The sequence below is a fragment of the Dendroctonus ponderosae genome, unplaced genomic scaffold, assembly GCF_020466585.1.
Source record: "Dendroctonus ponderosae isolate FM_Combo_2020 unplaced genomic scaffold, Dpon_F_20191213v2 Dpon_F_20191213_5, whole genome shotgun sequence".
NCBI lineage: Eukaryota > Metazoa > Arthropoda > Insecta > Coleoptera > Curculionidae > Dendroctonus > Dendroctonus ponderosae.
The window spans coordinates 1,462,227-1,486,144 of NW_026018715.1; the positions used below are offsets into that span (position 1 = coordinate 1,462,227).

General features: G+C 34.8%; 1 protein-coding gene across 1 annotated transcript; it reads right to left on the minus strand.

The window, feature by feature from the left end:
- Window positions 1–3,852: 3,852 nt before the first annotated feature.
- On the minus strand, window positions 3,853–17,090 carry LOC125504563 (spectrin beta chain-like). Its single transcript, XM_048666766.1, has 2 exons — window positions 16,848–17,090; window positions 3,853–4,188 (listed from the first exon to the last, which is right to left on the minus strand). The coding sequence occupies exons 1-2, from the start codon at window positions 17,088–17,090 to the stop codon at window positions 3,853–3,855; spliced, it is 579 nt and encodes a 192-aa protein (XP_048522723.1).
- Between the last annotated feature and the right edge of the window lie 6,828 nt (window positions 17,091–23,918).

Sequence of the window (23,918 nt, forward strand, 5' to 3'; positions counted from 1 at the left end):
ACAAGTGCTTCAAAATTACTGATAATTTTGCATGAAAGCTTGTTGTCTAAAAACTGCATGAGTTTATTTTCATATTGTGGCGAAAAAGCCCGACTCCGAAGAAGGAGGGCTTTTTCGTTCCGAATGAAAAATAAACGAACAAGACAACAAGCTCGAATGCAAAATTATCTGTTTATTTTGATGCACTAGTGTAATTTTTATGAATATTTCCTGAGTAAACAAAGTTAATTCATTTTATTTCTATTAAATTTTATTACAGTTTTAATTTTATTACTTATGTTTATTAAATATAATTTGAATATCTTAGGTATGTCAGGAATGATTTTATGTCTAATTCAACATGAAAAGACACCTGTCAAATATTTTTGTAAGCAATGCAATTATCGTTGAGTGATAATTGCACACTGTGCAATTACCGCTGTAATTTTTCGATAATTGCACACTTCAAACGGACAGATTATCATACGAAGGAAATATTCGTTGAGTTATAATTGCACATTGTTGCATAGGTGCAATTATTTCGTTCCCATGTGAAAATAAACAATAGAAGTTTTTCAAGAAAACAAACTTGAAATCAAAATTATCGATAATTTTGGAGCACTTGTACAATGACCCCCGATAATTGCATTGTTTACGAAAAATATTTGACAGGTGTCTTTTCTGTCTGTTGAATTAAACATCAAATGCCATTCTGACATTCCTAAGTCATTGAAATTGTATTCATAATTCATATTAAATATAAGTAATAAAATATAATAAAAATCCAATGAAACCACATTTGCTTTATTTATTCAGAACATATTCATCTAAATTACACTCGTGCTTCAAATGTAATAATATTTTGAGTGTTACATTTCAAATAAGCAAGTTGTATACCTTCTTCCACTATAACCATAAGTGTGGCCATTGGCCGTGGGGAAACTGTTTGGGATCGCTTGACTTCGGCACATTGTCCAATTTTCAAATTTGTCCTAATTAATTGTAATTATCCAGACATGGATCGAGGCAGTTGTCGGTGGAACACCCTGTATATAAGAATTAAAATAGATTAAATTGAATTGTAAACTAAAAACCACCTCTCAATTTTTTTTTCCGGAAGATTTTTTTTTTTTATACTATATAAAATTATTTATGACCTAGAATCCTAGAAAGAGCCTAATATTCCTGACGTGTCGGTTTTGAGTAGCCATAATCTACTTTATTTTCTTCTGACTGCCATATTTAATATTTCTATGTCTTCCTCCCAAAAATATAAGCTGCTCACAAGATTAAAACGCTGGATTTATTTAAAAAAGGTTAAAGTTATGCCAAACATTACATTGATGTCACAGTGTAATCCTAGATTGCTGTAGATTCGTTCCCACAATTTATGTTGTCATAACAGACAACCAACGTTGTCAATTCACAGCCAGTGAAGGAATTGAAAGAACAATTGTTTGAAGTTGTCAAAACTGTTTTTCCTTGATATCTTTTGCAAGCTTCTATAAAACCGATTGAAAAAAGAAAACTGCTTTTGAAAGAAAATCAACGATCTTCGGCATGAGATATTTTGTTCTTTAACACTTCTAAGTCTAGTTATTTTCCATGGATTTTCAAATATGTCATTAGGAAGTTTCTCGGCCTGCTCTGCCATTTATTGCATGCGATCCAATAGTGCGTGAAGATGGTCAGTTTAAGTGACAGGCATGTAACATAATGGCACTAACTTCACTAACATCACATATGCTATACCAGTTGTTAAGCTTTCGTGTTATTGTTCTACGGCAAGCGATTTTTTTAATAAGCAGTTAGTTTAATAGAAGCAAAATGGCAACAAATACAAAAACTTTGGTTGAAGATATAGTTCGGCACTTGGTAGCAAAACAAGTTTCAGAAGAAACCGCTACCGAAAGGGTAGAGTCTTGCTTTCAGGACGAGAAGGAAGATGCACATCCACAGAGGTCAAATGGGGAATTTAATTCAAATGGCAATTTTTCATTTGAATTTGCAATACCTGTGAGACCGAAGTATTTCCTCAGAAGTGGCAGAAGAACTCCCTATAAGGCATCAAAGGAAACAGACAAGGCCGACAAACCTGTGTTCAAGACTAGAGGGCAAGGACCCGTTCTGTTTAAAGACTGCCCAAGCATCCCATTTTCTTCAAATTTGGGGATCACATTAATGAAAAGGGACTGCCACCGATGCACAGAAGCAGAAGTGAGAGAATGCTTGGACACCATGGAAATATCGACCAACAGAAGACCTCCACGATCTCGGAAAACCACATTTAAAGTGACCTGTAAGGAGAGCCATACAGATAACACTAATAGAAAATATCGGTTTCCAAAAAGGCAGTGTTATCAGTATCGAAGTGGCGCCAATTGATAATGTGATGATGTGAATAATCTTCGCTCTGCTAGTGCTAAATCGCCAAGAAGTTTCTTCTCAATCGGCTATCTATCCACTTTGAATACAAATTTTAATGCTTAGGCTGTAAAATAGTATTTAGTCCATGAACAAGACATGGCCAATATTTCCATTTACAATTTGTATGCTTTTCGAAATGTGTAAATATAGCAAAGTTCCAATACCCACTATTCGTTTGAATTTCATGTTAATTTTTCCTTCGGCTCCTAATTTGATTCATTCAGAACCAAGTCATTTACAGTAAGTACTTCTTTAAGTAAGAACTTATTTCCACAGGTCGCTTTTGTATTTCATTTTATTCCCCCTTTTCAGCATATTTGTATTTCATAAGGAGGAACATTTTGGTTCACACTTATGCCCATCTGAGGGATTGTAAAAAATATATAGAAGCATATCTTGTAGAAAACTTCTAGACGTTATTAACAGTTGACAATGGAATTTCAACTTTGTCGGGTATAAGTTGATATAATATTGATTGGTAGCTTATCGAAATAATTAAGTCGTAGAAAATCACTGTAATTGTTTGATAATTGCATACTTTAAATTGACAGATTTGCATATGAAGAAATTATTTGGGGGTAATTTTACAAGTGGTGCAAAATTATCGGTAATTTTGCATTCGAGTTTGTTGTCTTGTAAAAACTTCCTTCGTTTATTTCCACATGAGAAGGAAATAATCGCACTTATGCAACAATGTGCAATTATAACTCAACGATAGTTGCATTGTTTACGAAAAATTTGACAGGTGTCTTTTCTGTCTGTTGAATTTAAGATCAAATGTCATCCTGACATTCCTAAGTAACTGAAAATGTATTTAAGAAATATAAGTAATAAAATGAAAATAGTAATAAAATATAATATAAATAAAGTGAAACCACATTTATTTTGTTTACTCAGAAAATATTCAACAGAATTTCACTCGTGCGTCAAAATGAACAGAATATTTTGCATTCGAGCAAAAATTTAATAATATTGTACCGTGGATGGCCGAATATCAAACTCGTTTTTCTGCTTCCAACTTTTATTCCACTCGGTAAAACTTTAACTACGGAACAGGAACAAACTAACTTCTAAATTAACGTTAACTTCACAAACAATAACAATAACAAACGGAAAACACGCGTTGCCGACTCGCGGGGTTTAATCTCTTCTGCACTCAGGCGCGGCTGTCACTTCACTCCCTTCCCATGGTTCTCGTCGTCGCTTATATAGTTTTCTCCAGGTATCCCAGATAGTTCTCGAAATCTCCAGAACAGGTGCGAAACTTACCGCTTGTCAGTGTCATATTTGACAGTAAATGGGGCCCAAATGGGGCTCCCATTTACTGAAATACCATGAATTTCGATCCCCCACTCCAACCGTGAGTACCCCAGGCCATTTCCGTTACAGTGCCCCGCTTCTAAACCCTGATCGCCCCAATTAGGTAATTCCTGGATGATGGTTATATCAGGCCAAACGAATGTGGACAACTTTAAATTTTGCTTGAGGGCTCTTCTGATTGCTCATCAACAGTTCAACGCCGCCGAAGTAGCGCGGCTTTTCGCTGGTGTTCACTTGGCTCACCACGTTGTCCATCCATTGCATCAGCGTCCTCACCAGGTTGAAGAACTCGAACAGATCACCAGTATCGGCCAGTTTTCCTTTGCGCTGTTCGCAAACCATTTGCAAACTGGCCCATGCAGACGGCACTTCTTGTTCTCTATTTGTGATCTCTTTAGCTCTGTCGCCCGCATAGCTGACTTGAAGCTTGACCGATTCCTCTTGGATCTGTTGCACTTGGTACTGGCAAATATTACATTGACGTCACACTGTAAACCGAGATTGCTGTATATTCGTTCCCACAATTTATGTTGTCATTCCAGACAACCAATATTGTCAATTCGCAGCCAGTGAAGGAATTGAAAGAACAATTGTTGGAGTCTGTTTTTCCTTGATATTCTTTGCAAGCTACTATAAAACCGATTAAGAAACAAAATCTGCTGTTGAAAGAAAATCAACGATCTTCGGCATGAGGTGTTTCGTGAGCCACATGACCCTCACTCATTTAATTTGACGAGCATTTCAAACTTAAGTTTCTTATAATTACGACAGAATACAGCAACTTGCTTGTAAAAACGACACGTTCTTTACTCACTTACTATTCAGCATCAACAGCGTTCTGAAATATTTTCGGACAGGTGCATTTTCAAAGGATTTTCGTTTTTGCACTTATATAGATTACGTGAATTCAGGAAAATTCTGTTTTTCATTTACTTTAACACTTCTAAGTCTAGTTATGTTCTATGGATTTTCAAATATGTCCTTAGAAAGTTTCTCGGCCTGCTCTGCCCTTTATTGCATGCCATCCAATGGTGCGTGAAGATGGTCAGTTTAAGTGACAGGCATGTCATGACAGTCCTGTCACAACATAATGGCACTAAATTCATTAACATCACATATGCTATACCAGTTGTTAAGCTTTCGTGTTATTGTTCTACGGAAAGCAATTTTTTTAATAAGCAGTTAGATTTTAAGAAGCAAAATGGCAACAAAAACAAAAACTTTGTTTGAAGATATAGTGCGGCAATTGGTAGCAAAACAAGTTTCTGAAGAAACCGCTACCGAAATGGTAAAGTCTTGCTTTCGGGACGAGAGGGAAGATGCACATCCACAGAGGTCAACTGGGGAACTTAATTGAAATGGAAATTTTTCTTTTGAATTTGCAATACCTGTGAGACCAAAGTATTTCCTCAGAAGTGGCAGGAGAACTTCCTATAAGGCATCAACCGAAACAGCCAAGGCCGACAAACCTGTGTTGAAGACTAGAGGGCAAGGAACCGTTCTGTTTAAAGACTGCCCAAGCATCCCATTTTCTTCAAATTTGGGGATGACATTAATGAAAAGGGACTGCCACCGCTGCACAGAAGCAGAAGTGAGAGAATGCTTGGACACCATGGAAATATGGACCAACAAAACACCTCGACGATCTCGGAAAACCACATTCAAAGTGACCTGTAAGGAGAGCCCTACAGATAACCCTAATAGAAACACTCGGTTTCCAAAAAGGCAATGTTATCAGTATTGAAGTGGCGCCAATTGATAATGTGATGATGTGAATAATGTTCGCTCTGCTAGGGCTAAATCGCCAAGAAGTTTCTTCTCGTTTGTCTATCTATCTACTTTGAACACAAATTGTAATGCTTAGGCTGTAAAATAATATTTAGTCCATGAACAAGACATAGCCAATATTTCCATTTACAATTTGTATGCCTTTCGAAATGTGTAAATATAGCAAAGTTCCAATACCTACTATTCGTTTGAATTTCATGTTAATTTTCACCTCGGCTACTAATTTGATTCATTCAGAACCAAATGATTTATCGTAAGTACTTCTTTAAGTAAGAAGTTATTTCCACAGGTCGCTCTTGCCTTTAATTTTAGTCCCCGTTTTCAGCATATTTGTAATTCATAATTAGGACCATTTTGGTTCACACTTATGCCTATCTGAGGGATTGTAAAGAAAATATAGAAACATATTTTGTAGAAAACTTCTAGATGTCATTAACCGTTGACAATGGAATTTCAACTTTGTCGGGTATAAGTTGATATAATATTGATTGGTAGCTTATCGAAATAATTAAGTCGTAGAAAATCACTGTAATTGTTTGATAATTGCATACTTGAAATTGACAGATTTGCATATGAAGAAAATATTCGGGGGTAATTGCACAAGTGCTGTAAAATTACCTATAATTTTGCATTCGAATTTGTTGTCTTGTAAAAACTTCCTTCGTTTATTTCCACATGAGAACGAATGGGGAATTTAATTCAAATGGCAATTTTTTATTTGAATTTGCAATACCTGTAAGACTGAAGTATTTCCTCAGAAGTGGCAGAAGAACTCCCTGTAAGGCATCAAAATTAACAGCCAAGGCCGACAAACCTGTGTTGAAGACTAAAGGGCAAGGACCCGTTCTGTTTAAAGACTCCACGATCTCCGAAAACCACATTTAAAGTGACCTGTAAGAATAGCCATACAGATGACACGAATAGACATATTCGTTTCAAAAAAGGCAGTGTTATCAGTATCGAAGTGGCGTCAATTGATAATGTGATGATGTGAATAATGTTCCCTCTGCTAGGGCTCATTCGCCAAGAAGTTTCTTCTCAATCGCCTATCTATCTACTTTTGAACACAAATTGTAATGCTTAGGCTGTAAAATAATATATATTCCATGAAAAGGACATGGCCAATATTTCCATTTACAATTTGTATGATTTTCGAAATGTGTAAATAAAGCAAAGTGCCAATACCTGCTATTCGTTTGTGATTTGCAAGTGATTTATAGTAAGTACTTCTTTAAGTAAAAACTTATTTTCATAGGTCGCGTTTTGTCTTTCATTTTATTCCCCTTTTTCCTATGACCATGCATGATACCATTCCTAAGCTATTCCAATAGTTATTTAAGGTATCTTAAACATTACAATTATTTATAATCACCCCTCACTTTACGATGCCAAAAAATACAAAAGTGTCATATGCAATGGTGGGCAAAAAGTGTCGTCTTGCAGAGGTAGCGGCTTTTATAACTGCCTGCCCTAAACGATTATTAATTTTAATTAAAAAAATCGGTTTTGAGATTTTTGGACATAAAGAGAATTTAAATTCGAGTGTTGAAAATTTCCCATAAGTATATAAGTGCACTTTGCCGAATCGACCCACATTTTGATTCCGGTCTTTTATTATACTCCAGTTTTTTTAACTTCAGACAACCAGAAAATTGATCTGCTATAAGATGTAAAATGTTTTTCACACATGTTTTCCTCGCAAAAGACTTTTTTGTTCATTTGTTTTGGTGATTTCCTTTAGTGCTTTGCCAGTGAGCAAGTAGGAAATATAACTAAAACATAGCTTTTCACTTTACATGAATGATTATTTCGAGGACAATTTGCAGGAGGCATTCTAAATTTCCAAACCATTGGTGAACAAGAAAAATTCATTTAATTAATGTGATTTAAAAAAAGGAGTTCCATTGTTCTATGGAAACATTATACAGTTTAGATTTGATAATATTACAAACATTTCATTTCTCGATCGATATATTTTCTTCCATTTATTGCAATTTATCACAAATAATTGAATCTTCTCTTGATCTGTACAAAATATTTAGAGGTTTGCAAACACACTGGCCACAATGTAATTAGCAATTACATAAGACTACGGCCTCGGCAGAGCTCGGTTTGTTTGTAAATAAACCAGTACCTAATTGGAGAGATTGGGCCTGCTCGAAGGACCATGAATTGGCTATTAGTCGGGTAAATACGCTGGTCTGGCCTCTGGCCCCATTACGACGCTCGTATTACACCTTTGCTCTGTGAATTTGGTAAAATATAAAGGCCTTTTACCTCTCCTAGGTGTTAGGTCAAACATCTATGGCCGTATCTAGGTACGGTATTTGAAAGTGTTTTGCTGAATAGATTACAACTTTGTTTTGTTATTGAAAAATCATGAATAAGTATCCAAAATTCTAGCATTAACTTTGATATTAAATACCATCAGTAGCAGATGTTTTTACAAGCACTTTTCCAACGCAAAGCTGTTTGGAGTTATTTTATTTTAACTGAAAGAAAATGTTCAGCAGTGACCCTGGGCTTAATCTGCTTAAACAATTCCTTTATTCGCAGCCCTAAGAGCATATTTATGACAACTTTTATGTAGCTTAAAAATCAAATTTATTTTTAAACTCCCTACCGATGAAAATTCCGGCGTACAATTTTAAATCATCCCCGCGGAACGCGTGATCAACGAAGCGCATCGAGATGGAAACCCTTAAGTGGCTTTTCCTTTGGTTTTTCTCAGCATCAGTTTATAAATGAATCTTGAGTTATGCGGATTTGATTACCTATCTGATAAAGATAAAGATGAGAGGGTGTGTACGTGGAAAAAATAATTGTACTATTTTTGCGCACTACTAAAATTTGTTTTAAAAAATCAGTGGAAATTATGGAAAACCGACTGTTCCTATATACCGATAGTAGCATATCAATCCTGCAAAGCGTCAGGCAAAAATCGCAATTTAAGTCGTAAACTTAATAATTGATAGCGTAACAGTGATTGTTATTGTTGATGTAAAATTTTAAAAATGAAATGTCGATTGTTTTATTGAAGTTAGTATCCTAATTTTTTTTCAATTTTACGAATACGAAAATTTAAATATGATAATAGATATAATAATGGGTTCTTCCATCTTCGCCTATTTTCGTAAGAAAAGTTAATCACTATAGTTCGCCGGCATACATTTTTCCAAATGTTTCTAACGCTAATAGTTGGTTAAGTAGGAATCGAATGTTTCTTTAACATTTTGAGTAGTGAATTAGCTATTTCTGTTTCAATAAGTATTTATAACGTGTTTCTTCGTTTCCAATACAAAGTTGTGCTACCAAGCTACCTTTCGATTTGGTTGATATCATTCTCTGATTCTTCTATGCAGTTTTAGTATTTTAATTGCAAAAAAAGTATAAAAAATGCGTATCAAAAATCTTAATCATTATATAAAGATAAAAACCTAAAGTTCTAAATAACTAAAGTCGATGATTCACTTAATCCACAATGATTTAGAATTGGGATCATTGGGTTGAACCAAGGTTACCAAGTTGCCGACGTCTTACTGAAGGTTTTATATAGTGAGCCCCAGAAATAGTGTCTAAATAAATGCGATTTGTTATTTGCCAAATAACACCTACAGGGTCGACCGAAATGGGTTACAACCATAAACATATTTTTGTTAATGCACGCACCTGGTTTTTGTTTCAATTTTGAATTATTTGTTGGAGTATAAGTATGATTCATGTAACATGTGCCTGACTTAAACTCTACAGTTACCGCGAAATTGATTATTTGGCTTACCTCAGGTTTAACAGATGCATTTTGTTTACATTTTTCGATGGTAGCGGAACAATAGTTTACTCGCATATTATAACGCTTTAATATAACTCGCACCAACACGCAAATAGCAGGAAAATAGTCGCCATGGATGTGTTTAATGTTGTACTTGTTTAGTTTGTAATAAGCATCAAACAAATGCTACTAGAATAACAGCATTGAAATATAAAATAAAAAAATCATAAGAATTTGTAATTACAAGAAAACATAATGAAACAATCATCATTACAACACTGCAAATTAAGGGAATACCTGATAGTAAAATTATAGTCAAGGGAAGTGGACTCGTTGGACTCATAAATACGGCAATTCCTCGTGATATTAATAAAATGTTACACTTAAAAGAAATCGTAGGAAGTGGTTTTCGCCGGTAATCTGCAGTAAAATCAGCATGTATTTTACTGACTGCTCTGTGTTGCAAGTTTATCAACAAGGGCCAGTGGCGTAAGTTATTTTGAATATGCAAGCCAAGAGTCATATTTCAACCCCGTTAAACCGTAGTCAAATACTTGAGTTTTAATTTGAAACATTTAATGTAGAGATGAAGGTCAGAAAACCAAATAACCTTTCATATTTAGAATAAATCGATTAACGCAAATATTTACTACGCTTATAGCAGCAGCCAGGCAAGTTGGTTTACACGGCAAATCTACTCTTTCTCAATTTTTCGATTGGTGCCAACCTTAAGTCATTTCCGCCCTACCACCTATCTTTTATTGATAAATCCCGAATCGATAGAATTCAATTTAGCTCCCAAACAAATTGAGATTTATGAATGACTAGCTTTGCCTATTTATTATTGTCCTGAAAGGGACCAATTTACTTGAAGAAACAGAACAAATATCAATTTGAATGTTGAAAATGTGTGCCAAAATTAGTAGTGGCACTCACTTATTTTTGAATATTTTTCATCTTCTGAAGATTGTTCGCTCTGTTAACAAATACTTTCGATTTGAAGTAACTTCACAAAACGGAATCTATCGGAGTTGTTGTTATTTTGGTAAATATTAGGTTTACCTCATAACTTGACTTACCTCTACCTTGAGTCCTCTTGAATTTGGTGCTTGAATATGCTTAGAAATAATTTAATGTATTTTAAGTCCAAATTCATTTAAATTTTTTGAACAATTAATTATTAATCTCGAATTTTAAAAGACTTTCCGGGTCAAACAACGTTTTGAAGGACTTCATATCTTCTCTTCTTTTAAGTTTTTTTACCACAAAACTTTCTATCTATCTGTGATTTGAATCCACAAACTTTTTTCACTCATGAAAGCTCTAATTATACCAGTATCGCGTATATTAAGCGATGCTCTAAGACACTCTGTAAATCATAAAGTAAAAACTACTAACTACTCTTATATAGTTTAATAATTCATTTTCCTCAAAACGTATTAGACAAATAATCCATTTCCCACATATAGCTTAAGTATATGTTAGATACTATGGCAAAATAGGTCTGAGATTCTTGAACATTCTTGACTCGTTTATTTTAACTTGTTTATTATGTAATTTGGCAAATGAGAAAAGAGAAGCTGGTACAGGTCGATTACCGATTGCTGCTAGATTTTTGTTAATACATTTTCACTCGTGGGAATTTGGTTACTAGGGTCCACTAATATAATAATAACTAATAGTCATATAAATACCGTGACCCTGAGTGGAAACTATTTTATTCATTTGCTAGTAAAACTCTGACACAAGTTTATACGCGTTTAACCCCGTTTAATTTTGGGAAATAAATGTAAATTATGATTGGTTGTCTGATGTAAAATACCATTAGTATTATTTCTTAACGAGCGGTGTTTAGCGTGTAGGTGAATCGAATTTAGTTCCAATCGAAGCCCACCGCAAACAGTAAGTAGGGTTTACCCTACTTTTATTCTCTAGCAAAAAGTATTTTCAAAAACAATATAGAAATGTTGCCATTTGATAGGAAAATAAATAATAAATATCAACTCTCGCCTTGATTTTTTTATGGCTTAAACAAACTAATCACAATATAATTGAATGTCCAGTTGCGAACCTTAACGTTCTTCCGAAATTGTATCCATGTAGCTTCTAAAGGACACCCTGTAAATATTATTACATTCAGAATATTTATTTTAGTAGTTTTTTGTATATATGTTACCGCCAATGTACGATATTAGGCAATCTGCAAAATGAACAGATATTGCGTAAAATGACCAACTGTTTATGCATACTTTTTAGTCAATGTGAAGGGTACTCATCTCTAACACTCAGAGTGACTAGCGGAAATAGCATTTATGTATATTGTCTAAAATACCGTAGTTAAACAGTAGATTACCTTGCCTCTAGTATTGTGCAAAATGCCTCACCAGTTGGTCAAATTGAAGAAGATTTTGCAAATTGCTAAATCTTGTACATTGTTTGTAACTGATATGGCATCTGTAATATCAATATGTTTAAAAAATGCTTGTTCCGAGTTTATAAGATTCTGAATAAACTGTAAATTTCCATGTGAAACTTAATATTGTTTCGTTGATCATTAGCTATGTTCAACGTAAGATCTGACTAATATTTTAAGATCATAGGCCATAAATTTGTTGGCAGCAATTAGAAGTTAAGCTGTCACCTACTGAAAAAATTATAAAGCTCTGGATAAGACTGATGTGAAACGTTTTTCTCAGAGACTACGATTTTCTTCAATCCGAAATTAATAAAAATTGCTCTACACATCAGTATTGGTTGAGTTAACTTTTAACAAATCCCGGTTTTTATTTTCTTGCGCTCATTAAGAAACTTCCAACTTTACATTCGATTTACATACCTTTCCCTTCACATCGAAAAAGTGACCATTTTTGAGCGGGGAAACAGGGTTTTTTGAGCAACAATTTAGATCTCATTTAGCCCACTAACCCGAACTAACTGCTCAGTGTTGTGTATTATTCTTTGTGCGTTGTTGTGTCCTATTATTGTGTACTTGTTTTGCATGAAAAGTAACTAAAGCCTTATATGATTTTAATGTGATCTCTTTTTATATGAAAAACCTTATGCAAGATAAACTCCAGTTAGATATAAAACCAATAATTTTCTCCCAGCATTGGAAGGAACATTAATAAGCCAGACCGTCGAAAAACGAAACACGCACACTGAAAGCTGTAATACTTTGAACCTCATCAGGATATAACCTCTTCCATCAGTCAGTCAATCCACACCAGTAAATATTCGGTTAATCCAAGGATTTTTGTCGTATATTTGGGATTTAGAGAGGGAGCGATCACGTGCTGAAAATATTAAGCAGGACTGAGAGCTAAGAAATTAAGAAACCTAAGCTTTGGGAATTACTTGGTTCCATGTCCTGAGAACGGATTGGCATTTATATTGTAATTTAGCTCAATTTGAAGCAACTTAATTCGTGCTCAGCACTATTCGCCGATACCAAACTATTCATTGAAAATTTATCTGTGTCTGGAAAACCGTAACCGACTTTTGACACTGGGCGATAAGTTTTCGGAGGGTTTGATATTCGCAAATATGCCGGAGAGATTTACATACGGACTTCGTGGCGTCAGCTTGGGGGACATAAAAAGACGTGAAAGACTGCCCAGAAGGAAACCATGTCCGGTCACAACAACTGTCACCGCCTGAAGAAGCTGCATACATATGCAAACACGACGTGCCTCTTTTGTATACGATTTGCCTTGGACCAGACAGGACTGTAGTTAGCAAATTCTAAGCGAAATATATATAATGTTGCTTAAACTCTTGACATGCAAATATTCCAGAAGTGCTTTGGTAGTAGTTCTTTCGGTAAATTTTAAAACGACTGTTACACTGGAAGCGAATCAAACTGGTCCTAATCTTGAAAATTTTCACATTCGATAGTAATATCTTATGATAATTATATTGATTCAAATTTTTAAGTCGATGCATTTCCTGCGCTATACGAATCAGGAAATTTTGTTACTATATTGTCTTTCACAAATCCTTAATGTTTGTGAAATTTTTCAATGTCCAAAAAGTTTCAATTATCATTGAAAAATATAATTTCTTAAAGTTGCAGAGACCACAGCCAACACTGAAAGGACATTTAACAAGCTTTGAGAGCTACGCCCAATAAATGTGATGTAGAACCAAAAACTTTGTTTCTTCCTTGTTCCTTGCGAACAATTTCAAATAAAACTAATATGATTTGCAGGTGATTTTTCTCTAAACTAAAACTTTATTTCATAAATTATGAAATACAAAATACACTTTGACCTCCTGATCTTGTAGTACTGTTTTGTACTAAAAGGGTAAGCACAATTACTTGCACTGCGGTCAAACTCGAAATTTTGTGTTACTAAAAATGGTTGGAACCCGGAAGTATAATCGTTTTTAGGATCTGCATACATTTAATTTCATAGTAGATTACTTTATCCTGGTTTAATCTTTGTTCTTCTTAGAACAACATGTAGATCCCAAACTGCGATTTTTAAGTACATTTTCTGCTACGGAATATTTTGGAGAATTATTTGCATCAGAACAACGTGTCAGGAATGCAACAAATTTACAACATTATTCATTATTAGCAATTTGCCGAAGCCTTAATGCTCATTCTATTCAAGATACGTTACATTGATTTTTAATCTAAATCTCATGAAAAAATAAGGCAGTAAAAGTGATGCGCAAATGCACGAAGACAATATAATCAACGAATATAAGCAAAAATGTTGATTGACTATTTTTATGCCTAGGAAAATTAGATATTGCTAGTTTAATTTAATAAGTTTTGCTAAATTATCCATAGAACTTTATGCACTTAGTATTAATAAGCAGTAAGTTATAAAGTCGTGGTAATCCTTGATCACCACGATAACAATAATCGATACCACGCTTAGTAATGTACTTACAAAATGCGATCAACTATCAAGTCTATATTCTAAAGAGAATTTTAAAAGCTAAGTATTGGTTCTTGTGTGAATCATATTTGATATTGGACTTAATTTTATTACGTAATAATATCATAGAATATGATATTTTTGGTTTGTACAAAGCGAATGTAAATTCTGCTCTTTTTCATCCATAAATTCAACCCTGGTACAAATTCTTATATAAAATTTTCGCAGTTTGCACCAGAGAGGAATTAGAAACATTTCTTTTGCTGTTTACATTTGATGTTGCTTTTCTTCTTTAATTAAAACGATTAAAACTCTAACTAATTGAAAGCCATATTTTACACAATTTTCAAACCGTCTGACATATTAAAATTGAATTTTGTCAACCTCACATTTAATTCGGTAGCATGTGACTCTCGGACATATTTCAGAAAAACATTTTCAGCCGTTTTCCAAATTTGCACTGGTTTTTAGATGCCTCAGAATAATTGTTATCTTGTTATTTAAGCAGTAAAAAATGTATTTTTAAATTGTCAGTAAACAAACCACAAAAAGAGCAAGGCACGCGTTAGGAGCTCTGCATATTAACTAAATCATATGTCGTAAAAGTGAGTAATTTTGCGATATACAGGGTGTTTATTTATTATCTTGAAGCACTTAAATATTTCGGAAACTAGTGATACGAGGAAAAAAATGTTTCAACTAAGAAGTTAATATCTGGGAGGTGGAAGCTTATTCGATTCAGAAAAACAACGCCTACTTCGACCTTGTAGGCTAGCCAGAGGCCAACTTGAGAACTTCAAGGGGTAACTGCAACATTTTATTGGATTATTGGAGATTCGAATAGTACGTCAAAAAGTGAGAATAATTTATCTAAACTATTTTCTTCAATTTTGACAGGTGGCGCACTATGGGCCCAAATAAGAAAATGTGTCAAAATAAAATAGCTCAGAAATGAATTACGGAAAACAGAGCAAGAACGATGCAGGCGCTTTTTAGTGACACAAATAATTGAAATTATTTAAAACATTTTTTCTGTGGATCCCTCGTTTCCGAAATATTTAACTGTTTCAAGATAAAAAGCCACCCTGTATATTGTAAAATTATATAATTTTTTAAATGCTGTTTAAAGACGATTTTTTATACGTGCAATGTTGAGTTTCTAAATTCGAAAGGATGATCAATAATGCTTTCAAATCGTTTGCTCCCAAGCATGCCTTTTACGTGCCTTGTTCTAGAAAAACAAACTAATTTTCAATTTAATATCGGACACAATTTGTATCGCGCTGAAATTGTCATGTTCTTGTCAAATCTTCTTAGCGAACGAATAAATATTATTTTAAGTTTATAGCATTCAAACCGTGAATTTACAATAAAACAATTGTGTAAATTTAAAAAACGGAAAAAATGCAAAACATTTTTTGCTCTTGAGCAGGTAACTTGGGCGGTCGTGTATAAAGCCCGAAGCGTGGATTTGTTGAAGCGCCACTAGCTTTCGCAGCAAATCTAGAAGGCCCAGCGGTGATATGCTAACAAAATACCTACTTACAATCAGATTGAAATCACGGTAAGGCTTACAAATAATACGAAACACGTGGCCTGAGGACCACAAGTTACCGTGTGCCAACCGTTTGATTTGCAATCTAATTCAAATACTTAATCTAATACAATAATATGAAGGCGAATGAAATAAAATTAACCTATTACATAAAAATTTAATGAATGGCTCTATACTCGCCCAAATATCAGCTCTACGTAGCCTTCAAAATCGGCGACACCTCGTGCTGTCAATGTCCGCTTCACGTGCTCACTCCAGTCTCATCCAGACTTGCCCTAGCCATCCAATTCACAATTCCAATGACTGTAATCCCCATTCGGGAACCAGGAGGCAGCTGATAGTCCTATCAGCACTGCACGAAGATGGTGGGCAAACTTGGTCTTGACGACGGTTGAACTTGGTCGACGGTCGACTGCTCGGTTCTACGGTGGGTACTTAATTCCCCTTTGTTGAGTCACCGTCCTGGATCGATTTTTCGTCTCTTCCGTTCAAAAACTGTGATCAGCGAAGGTGGGGCAACCACCACGTTGCCAGACAAAACCATGACATCATCATATTAGCCCGCCATAGCGTCCACTGTTGAACATAAGCCTCTCGCAAACTGTGCCACTCATGCCTATTCTGCGCGACCTGCATCTCCAGTTTGTTCGGATTCTCCTTAAGTCATCCGTCCATCTCGCCGGGGGTCGTCCTCTACTTCGATAGGCCTCACATCGTGGTCTCCATTCGATAATTTTTCTAGTCCATCGATCGTCTCTAGTTCTCGCAACGTGACCTGCCCAGTTCCATTTTAAAGAGGAAATTTTCTTTACTGCATTCGTAACTCCTGTCCTGCGCCGTATATCTTATGTATTCTTTTCCTAAGTGATACCCCAACATCGATCTTTCCATAGCTACTTGTGTTGTTCTTATTTTATTAATCAATTTTTTAGTTAGGCATCACTGGCAGGACACATTGGTTAAAAAGTTTGCGCTTTAAACATATGGGGAGTTCAGACTTGAATGACTCTCTGAGGTAGCCAAATGCTGCCCATGTCAAACCTAGTCTCCTGAAGATTTCAGAGGTCTGATTATCCCGGCCTACTCGGATTTCGTGGCCCAAGTATTTTTATGATGTCACTTGTACTTCCTTATCACCTAAGGGTATATTGGTGGATACTACTTGATTAGTCATAAATTGAGTTTTTGATATGTTGATCTTTAGCCCAACTTGTCCGGATGCCTGGTGGAGTTTTCCAAGAGATGCCCTGGCTTTGTCAATACGGCCTGAGATTAATACTGCATCATCGGCAAACCTGAGGTGGTTGAGGTTTTCACCGTTGACACTAATACCCATATCATCCCAATCTATTCTTTTACACATGTATTGAAGTTCCGTGCATATCATCCGTCCGTATCATCCCAATCTATTCCTTTACACAGGATCGCCCTGTGGAATTCCACGATTTATATAAAATTTGTCAGCATTAGCATGATGTCTAACATGAGCTGCGGCAGTGTCATAGACGTTCTTTCTGAGTGCTATATAGCGGTGGTAGATCGGGCAATCTGCTAGGGCCAGGAGCATCTTATGCTGGTCCACAGTATCGAACGCTTTTTTATAGTCTACAAAGATCAACACTAGTGGTTTGTTGTATTCGACACATTTTTCTATTAGATATTTTATCACTTGTAGGTGATTGTTAGTACTATAGCCAGAACGAAAGCCAGCCTGTTCACAGGGTTGGTAGTAGCTGTCAAGTTTGTTGGTGAGCCTCTTTGTGATAACTGCCATTAATAGCTTGTATACGTGGGACAGTAGGCTTATTGGTCGATAATTCCTCAGATCTGTGACATCGCCTTTCTTGTGCATAATTATTATGACAGCATTTGTCAATTGAGAAGGTGTTGTACCCTTTAATAGGCAGGCATTGAATTATTTTTGGATTATATATAGCAAAGTTGATATACTCAATTCCTTGATATACTCGATTGTTATGTCATCATCGCCAGGCGATTTGTTATTCTTCATATTTTTGATAGCTGACTTAATCTCATCAATAGTTATCTATGGGATATCTTTCAATCCCACGTTCTGGACTTTTGGTATTTGCTGTTTATTTAGTGGTTTATCTTGGTTTGAATATAGCAAATTCCTCCCTGCTCGTAATAATGTTGCCATGTTTGTCTGCTAACTTCCAGATGTTTCTTTTGCCCAAATTTGGTCTGCGTCGGAGTATCTGTATGCTTTTATTTTCTTCAATCGTTTTTTCTACCTGTGATGTGTTATAGATGTGTTATATGTCTTTATTTAGCTGTCTGAGAGGTATAGTTTGTTGTATATTTGTCCAACACTTCCCTTCTATATTTCATCATATTTATTGTCTTTGTACTCTTGCCTTTTCCTAATTTTACTACAGCTTTCTTCTCTAGCTTTTTGTCTCGTATGAGTCGCATACTAATTTTATGTTTTCAACATGTTGTAGATTAGACGTAACCATTGTTTCATAGGCATCTATATCATAAATGCGGTTCTGCTTAATCATGACATATACTGCTGATATTTGGCAGCGAGGTACAAATATTTAACTATTAAAATATAAATAGTACGTGCAATATGGCTAATATAACAGTTTAGGTTAGTTTGTCAGGACAAACTTGTTTACTAAATCCAAGTTACAAATAAATTTCGGTTGAAAATAAACGATTATTACAATTATTACTAACTACCTACATTTTCCAACGGGTTAGCAGACAGGTGAATCACTATTTAAAATCCATTTTTAACCGTGACACTGTTATGACTGTTCACATATCTACTATACTTTAGTCATGCAAAACTGTTTTATTTTTTCGGCTTACATCTTCTCATTACGACTAGTGCTAGCAAGGCATGTAATTAGCATACTTAGATCTCGAAACCTTAAAGTAGAATTTTGCATACTAATCTAGATAATAGTAGAGAAAGTGGGAAAGTGTGGTAGAAACATGTAAATAGATCAATTTGAAATGTACGATAAAATTTAATAAATTATTTTGGTCAGCAATAAAATGGTTTCTTAATATAATCTTGACGTACATGAGCTTAATTCATACTTGTGGTGTTCATGCAGTAAAATAAAAGTATTTATGTCATAGCTTCGACAAAAATGAGTTTTTCTTAACTGGTGAGATAGGTAGAGGTTTGAAATTGCACTATTTCTTTTGGCAAAATGATAGGTAGTTGATTCATTTTCTGAATATGTGCATTAATTTATTTATAAGGTAACATGTGTTTCTGTAATGACATTGTTGATAACGTGTCATGTAGCTGCGAGGCTGTACGTACTATCTAGTACTGCAGATTTTCCACAATGTTTTACGGATAAGCTCAAGTTTTTTAGCAATAAATATTTATGCAGTCAGTTAACAGTTTTGTTAAGTATTATGTTATTATAAAAAGTTGTATTTTCCAGTCTAACGCTTTACATGTGGCGCTGTTTTGATACAAAATGATACACATGATTGCTATTGTTGCTCGGGTCGAATACTATTAAAAGTGTTGATAAAGTTAACATGTTCTTAAACAATTTTATTTTGATGGCCATCGGGTTACAATGTTGTCCGTTTTCTGATACACAATATCCAGCCGTTTCGGTTTTTCCAGGTCTCTCCGTCCAGTCCTCTCCTCTAGACCTTTCCGTCTATACCCTCTCTCCAGCTTTTCCGTGGTCCTCCTCTCCTTCTTCTGCCCTGCGGTGTCCAATGTAGTACTTTCTTCGGGAGTCGGTCCTGGCACATGCTCTGCACACATCCGAACAATCTAAGTTGTTCCGTTCTTATACAATCTAAAACATCGTGATTTACTTCCATCATTTTCCTTATCCGTTCATGTCTGACCCTTTCCAATCTAGGCTTTCCTCTCACTGTTCTCCAGTAGTTCATCTCTGTAGATTTAGTGCTTTCTCTGCCTTATCGTTTATAGCCCCCACTTCACCAATTTAGGTTACTGTACTTTTAATTATTGTATTATTTAGTATGTTGTATATTCTGTGCTTGTTTGTCTTTGTCAACGTCTTTATCCCATAGTATGCAGTTTAACATGGACACAGCCTTCTTTCGATATTTTTATGTCTAGGTATTTGTATGTGCTACATCATTTGATATGCAATGATAATTTGTCTGATACCGGTAGATCTTGTTCTCCTACTATACACATTTATTCTCGTTTCTGCATGTTAACCTCTAGAGCCCACCTATCATATTCTTTCCTAGGCTCTCATCCTGGGCAATGACCTCTTGGCCATCTGCAAATGCCAAAGTGTAGATTGTTGATGTATCATCCACCAGTATCATGTTGTTAATGCGCTGTCTAGATAGATCTTGAATAGATTTGGCTATACAGCACTCTTGTCTGAGTCCCCTTGTTACTTTGTTACCCTATCAATATTATGATATCCTGCGTTTTACCTATAACAAAATTCCTATCTTTCCTGGGTTTCAGTCAAAGTGTGAAGTAAAAATTTTTGAAACATCGTTTATTTCATTACATTTCGGCGAGACAACAGCGCCATCATCAGATTTGAAATTTTACACAAACTACAAACACCAATTTACAATTAAATCATGTTTTATAAAATTTTTAATTTACGAAGTGTTAAAACATTCATCAGTTTTTAAGGGAAAAAAATTTCTTCCTTCCGGGAGAGCAAAACATCGGAAAAAATTACCTAATGAATGGTGAAAATTAACGTCCCTATCAATATTATTTTCGATTTAGCAATATGTTGAGTTCCTAGTTTATTGCCAATTTAAATTCAGATTTAGAAATCTTCCTTATTTCTTTAAAACTATTTCTTCAAGAACCTACTATAAATGTTTGTTTTCCTAAAACCATAATTAACAAAATCAAGAAATGCATGAACTAGATGTAAACATTTAATGAACGTTCCGGTTCTGTATATTGTGATGTTTTCGACAACTGCGGACAGTCCCTTCAGAGTCACCCTTATGTAAATGTCGGCGTCACATACCATAACTTATAAGTATTGAAATCGCTACAAGGCTCTATTAGAGGGTCACTTTGAATTATTTACAAGGCCCTTCCTTTTCCAATATTTCTATGGAAATGTGGCCAAATAGGTGGACGGACGCCTTTTATGACGGAGCAAATGATGCAAAAATCGTTATTTCCGGATTTTTTAACTTTCCGGTCAGATTTACGTTTAGGGCATGTATAAACTTGTTGGTAATGTTATTAATTTGAGTCGACAGTTCTTTTGAAGATTTTAATGTGTGAACTGTAGGGCCTCTAGAGTATTTTAAAATAAGAGTAGCTTTTCCAGCGATGTAATATGAAGGATAAATAAAAAGTTATTCGGGTTTGCGATGTATCATCACACAAGCGTTGTTCAGGCAAGTGCAGTGGTTCGTAAGTTCGCTCGTAGGTTCGCTAGCGCAATTATTAAGAAATTGCGTAACTTTTAAGCGGCGCAACTATTTTTCTTTGCCTTTACTGAAGAGAGACTTTGACGGACGCCGGTTGCGTTGTTTTAATGAATGGCATAACCTTTTTTTCAATTTTATGTTTGAGTAAGATGTTGCATGTGTTACTGTTCAAACTCATACCCCCGTATCTGTGATTTTTTCACATGTTATTTTGTCCCCGGATAAATATTCGTTTCGATCTGAAGCAGGGCTGAAGCACATATGTTCCATTGAAGGATAAGCACTCCACTTGTTCCTATTAATTTGATTGCAAATCTGCTGGGTCCGCCATAAATTACGACTGAATTACGTTTGTTCCTTTATGTATGTAAAGGCTGATGAATGCTTCTTTGTAGTATCATATTGCAAAACCATTTAATAAGTTTTTTTACCTTGTTCACCGACTGGTTTTTTAAATAATGTGGTTTTGTAACAATTTTACTATCCTGTCGAAAAATAATTTTTCACAGTTTTGTCTCAAAATGTACTTTTATTGTTTTTATCGTACTACTTAGCTCTTAGCTTACTCTGTCATTTTCAGGATAACTAAGCAAAATTTTGTTAAATAGTTATTGTTTTACTCATTTGACCCGTTTGATTATAGATTAACTTTATTTGCAAAATTAATAATAAAAAAGTTTCCTATATCAAACCAACTTAAACAAACAAAAACAACAAAATTGTCTACATTTTTTTTCCTACGTGTTACTAATGTGTTAATTTATTCATGAGTAGGTTATTGTTTATCGGATGCTTCTCCAAGGGCTTATTATTTCCTTGTATTTATCGCCCCTGATGAAGACTTGATTTGTAAATTCGCTTGGTGTTGTTTTTTATGGAAGTGTCTCTTCTTAGCTCATTGAGTTAAATAACTAATAAACATTTTTAAGTAGCAAGCGCCTAATTCTTTTCGAATTTTTAAAATTGTCTTAAAATTATTTTCGAAAAAGTTGTTCTAGCCTCAGTTCAGGCTCTCGGTGAACTTTTTATACATTTTGCGGATCATGGTCCACAATTTTTGAAGTCCTATGACAGCGTTTGAGATTGTTGAGAAATTTTGTTGGATAAATTTTAAAGTTTTATTTTTGTTATACCTAATACAACAGGATAAGTTTTGTCAGCACGGTATTTGCAAATTAAGCAAAAACTGTGTTTGCCTTCGTGCTTAACTTATAATCAGTTCCTGTGGGAAAAAATGTTTTTAGTTGAAATTAAACGGTTTTGTAAAAGATTTTGTATTTCAAAATAACAGAACTTCCTACGATTCGACTTTTAAGCATTATAATGCGTCTTAATTGCACTGTACAATTATTGTTAACAGTCCACATTTTCATTTTTAATAAAAATAAGTTGTCGCAAAAGAAAATATCCTGCCAGCAACGAAATTAATTTGGAAAAAAAACCTTGAAATTTTCATAGGATTCTGCTATCGTTTTCAACAGATACCTAAAAACAGTATTTTAATCAAATGTTTAATTAAAAATCTGTAAGAAATACGTCTGACTATTTGTTGGTTTTGCAACTTTAGTTAAGCTAATTGAAAAAACAAATGTCGGTTGCTTCCGAATAAACATTGAAGTACATTGGAACTACAATAATACATTCAAAGCAGACAAACTTAATTCTTACAAACTTTCCTGTTGCTATCTGACATTATACTGTACGAAACTTCCAGTAGCTCCAAATTTACTGAGACAAAATGACATCGAAGACATGTTCGAATAGGCAGCGACGGCTCTATCGAAAATAAACAGGGGTCACAGGTTGGATGGCCCATATCAACGAAGTCGACATGTTGTCCTGGGAGACCTCTCTCACGACAATGTGGGTCTCTGGAGAAGCTAGACTTTCAACAAACTGTGACAGTGCAAAAGGCCGTGTTCGCAAACAATGAGCTATTAATTTGCTTTTGAATCACACTAGTATGTTGAAATAAAAAAATCGTTAATATTCTATTGGTAATAAAATAATTTTTTGACGCTTGGAAATACATTGCGCGAAGTAGAGGCAAAAATAGTATTTATTTGTCGAGTCATTTCAGCATATTTCTTCGCCATTTCGCTCTCCGATTAAAGCTTATTTCAGGATTACTTTAACCTCCACAGCTGCTACTTAATTATTTATTAAAAAAATAATTTTTATCTCTATTTCTGGAATCACAAGATGCTGACAATTTTCTAATAATTACGGATACTTCAATATTTAAATTTTTTATGCATTGGAGCAAAAAGAAAGAAGGTTCTCAGGCAAGGCCAGCAACCTACCTGGGGTAAAAGGCTCTCAAGGCTCACAGCACTGAAAAAATCGACTGAATGACGAACAAGGCTACGAAAAAGGATAAACGATTTTGGAAACATAAACGCAACATCACAAGAATCGCCTGCTTGAATGTAGCATCATAGAATGAAAGAGATCAGAAAATTATGTTTCAGATGAAAAAGAATAAAATCGATATTTGCGGAATCTCAGAAACACAAAAAAAAGGAAAGGGAACACATTGGTATACAGCGGTAGAGATAAACAGGAAAGAGAACTATCCGGAGTGGGCATATTAATACACGAAACATATGCACAAAACATAGAAGAAATAAACTATGTGAATGTAGAATATTAAAAGTATCGCTGAGGACTGGACGAACTGTCATACACCTAATAAGCACGTACGCCCCAGACATCTCTAAACCAACAGAAGTGTCAGATATCTTCTATGAAGAACTTCAGAACACTGTTTATAAAATAAACAATA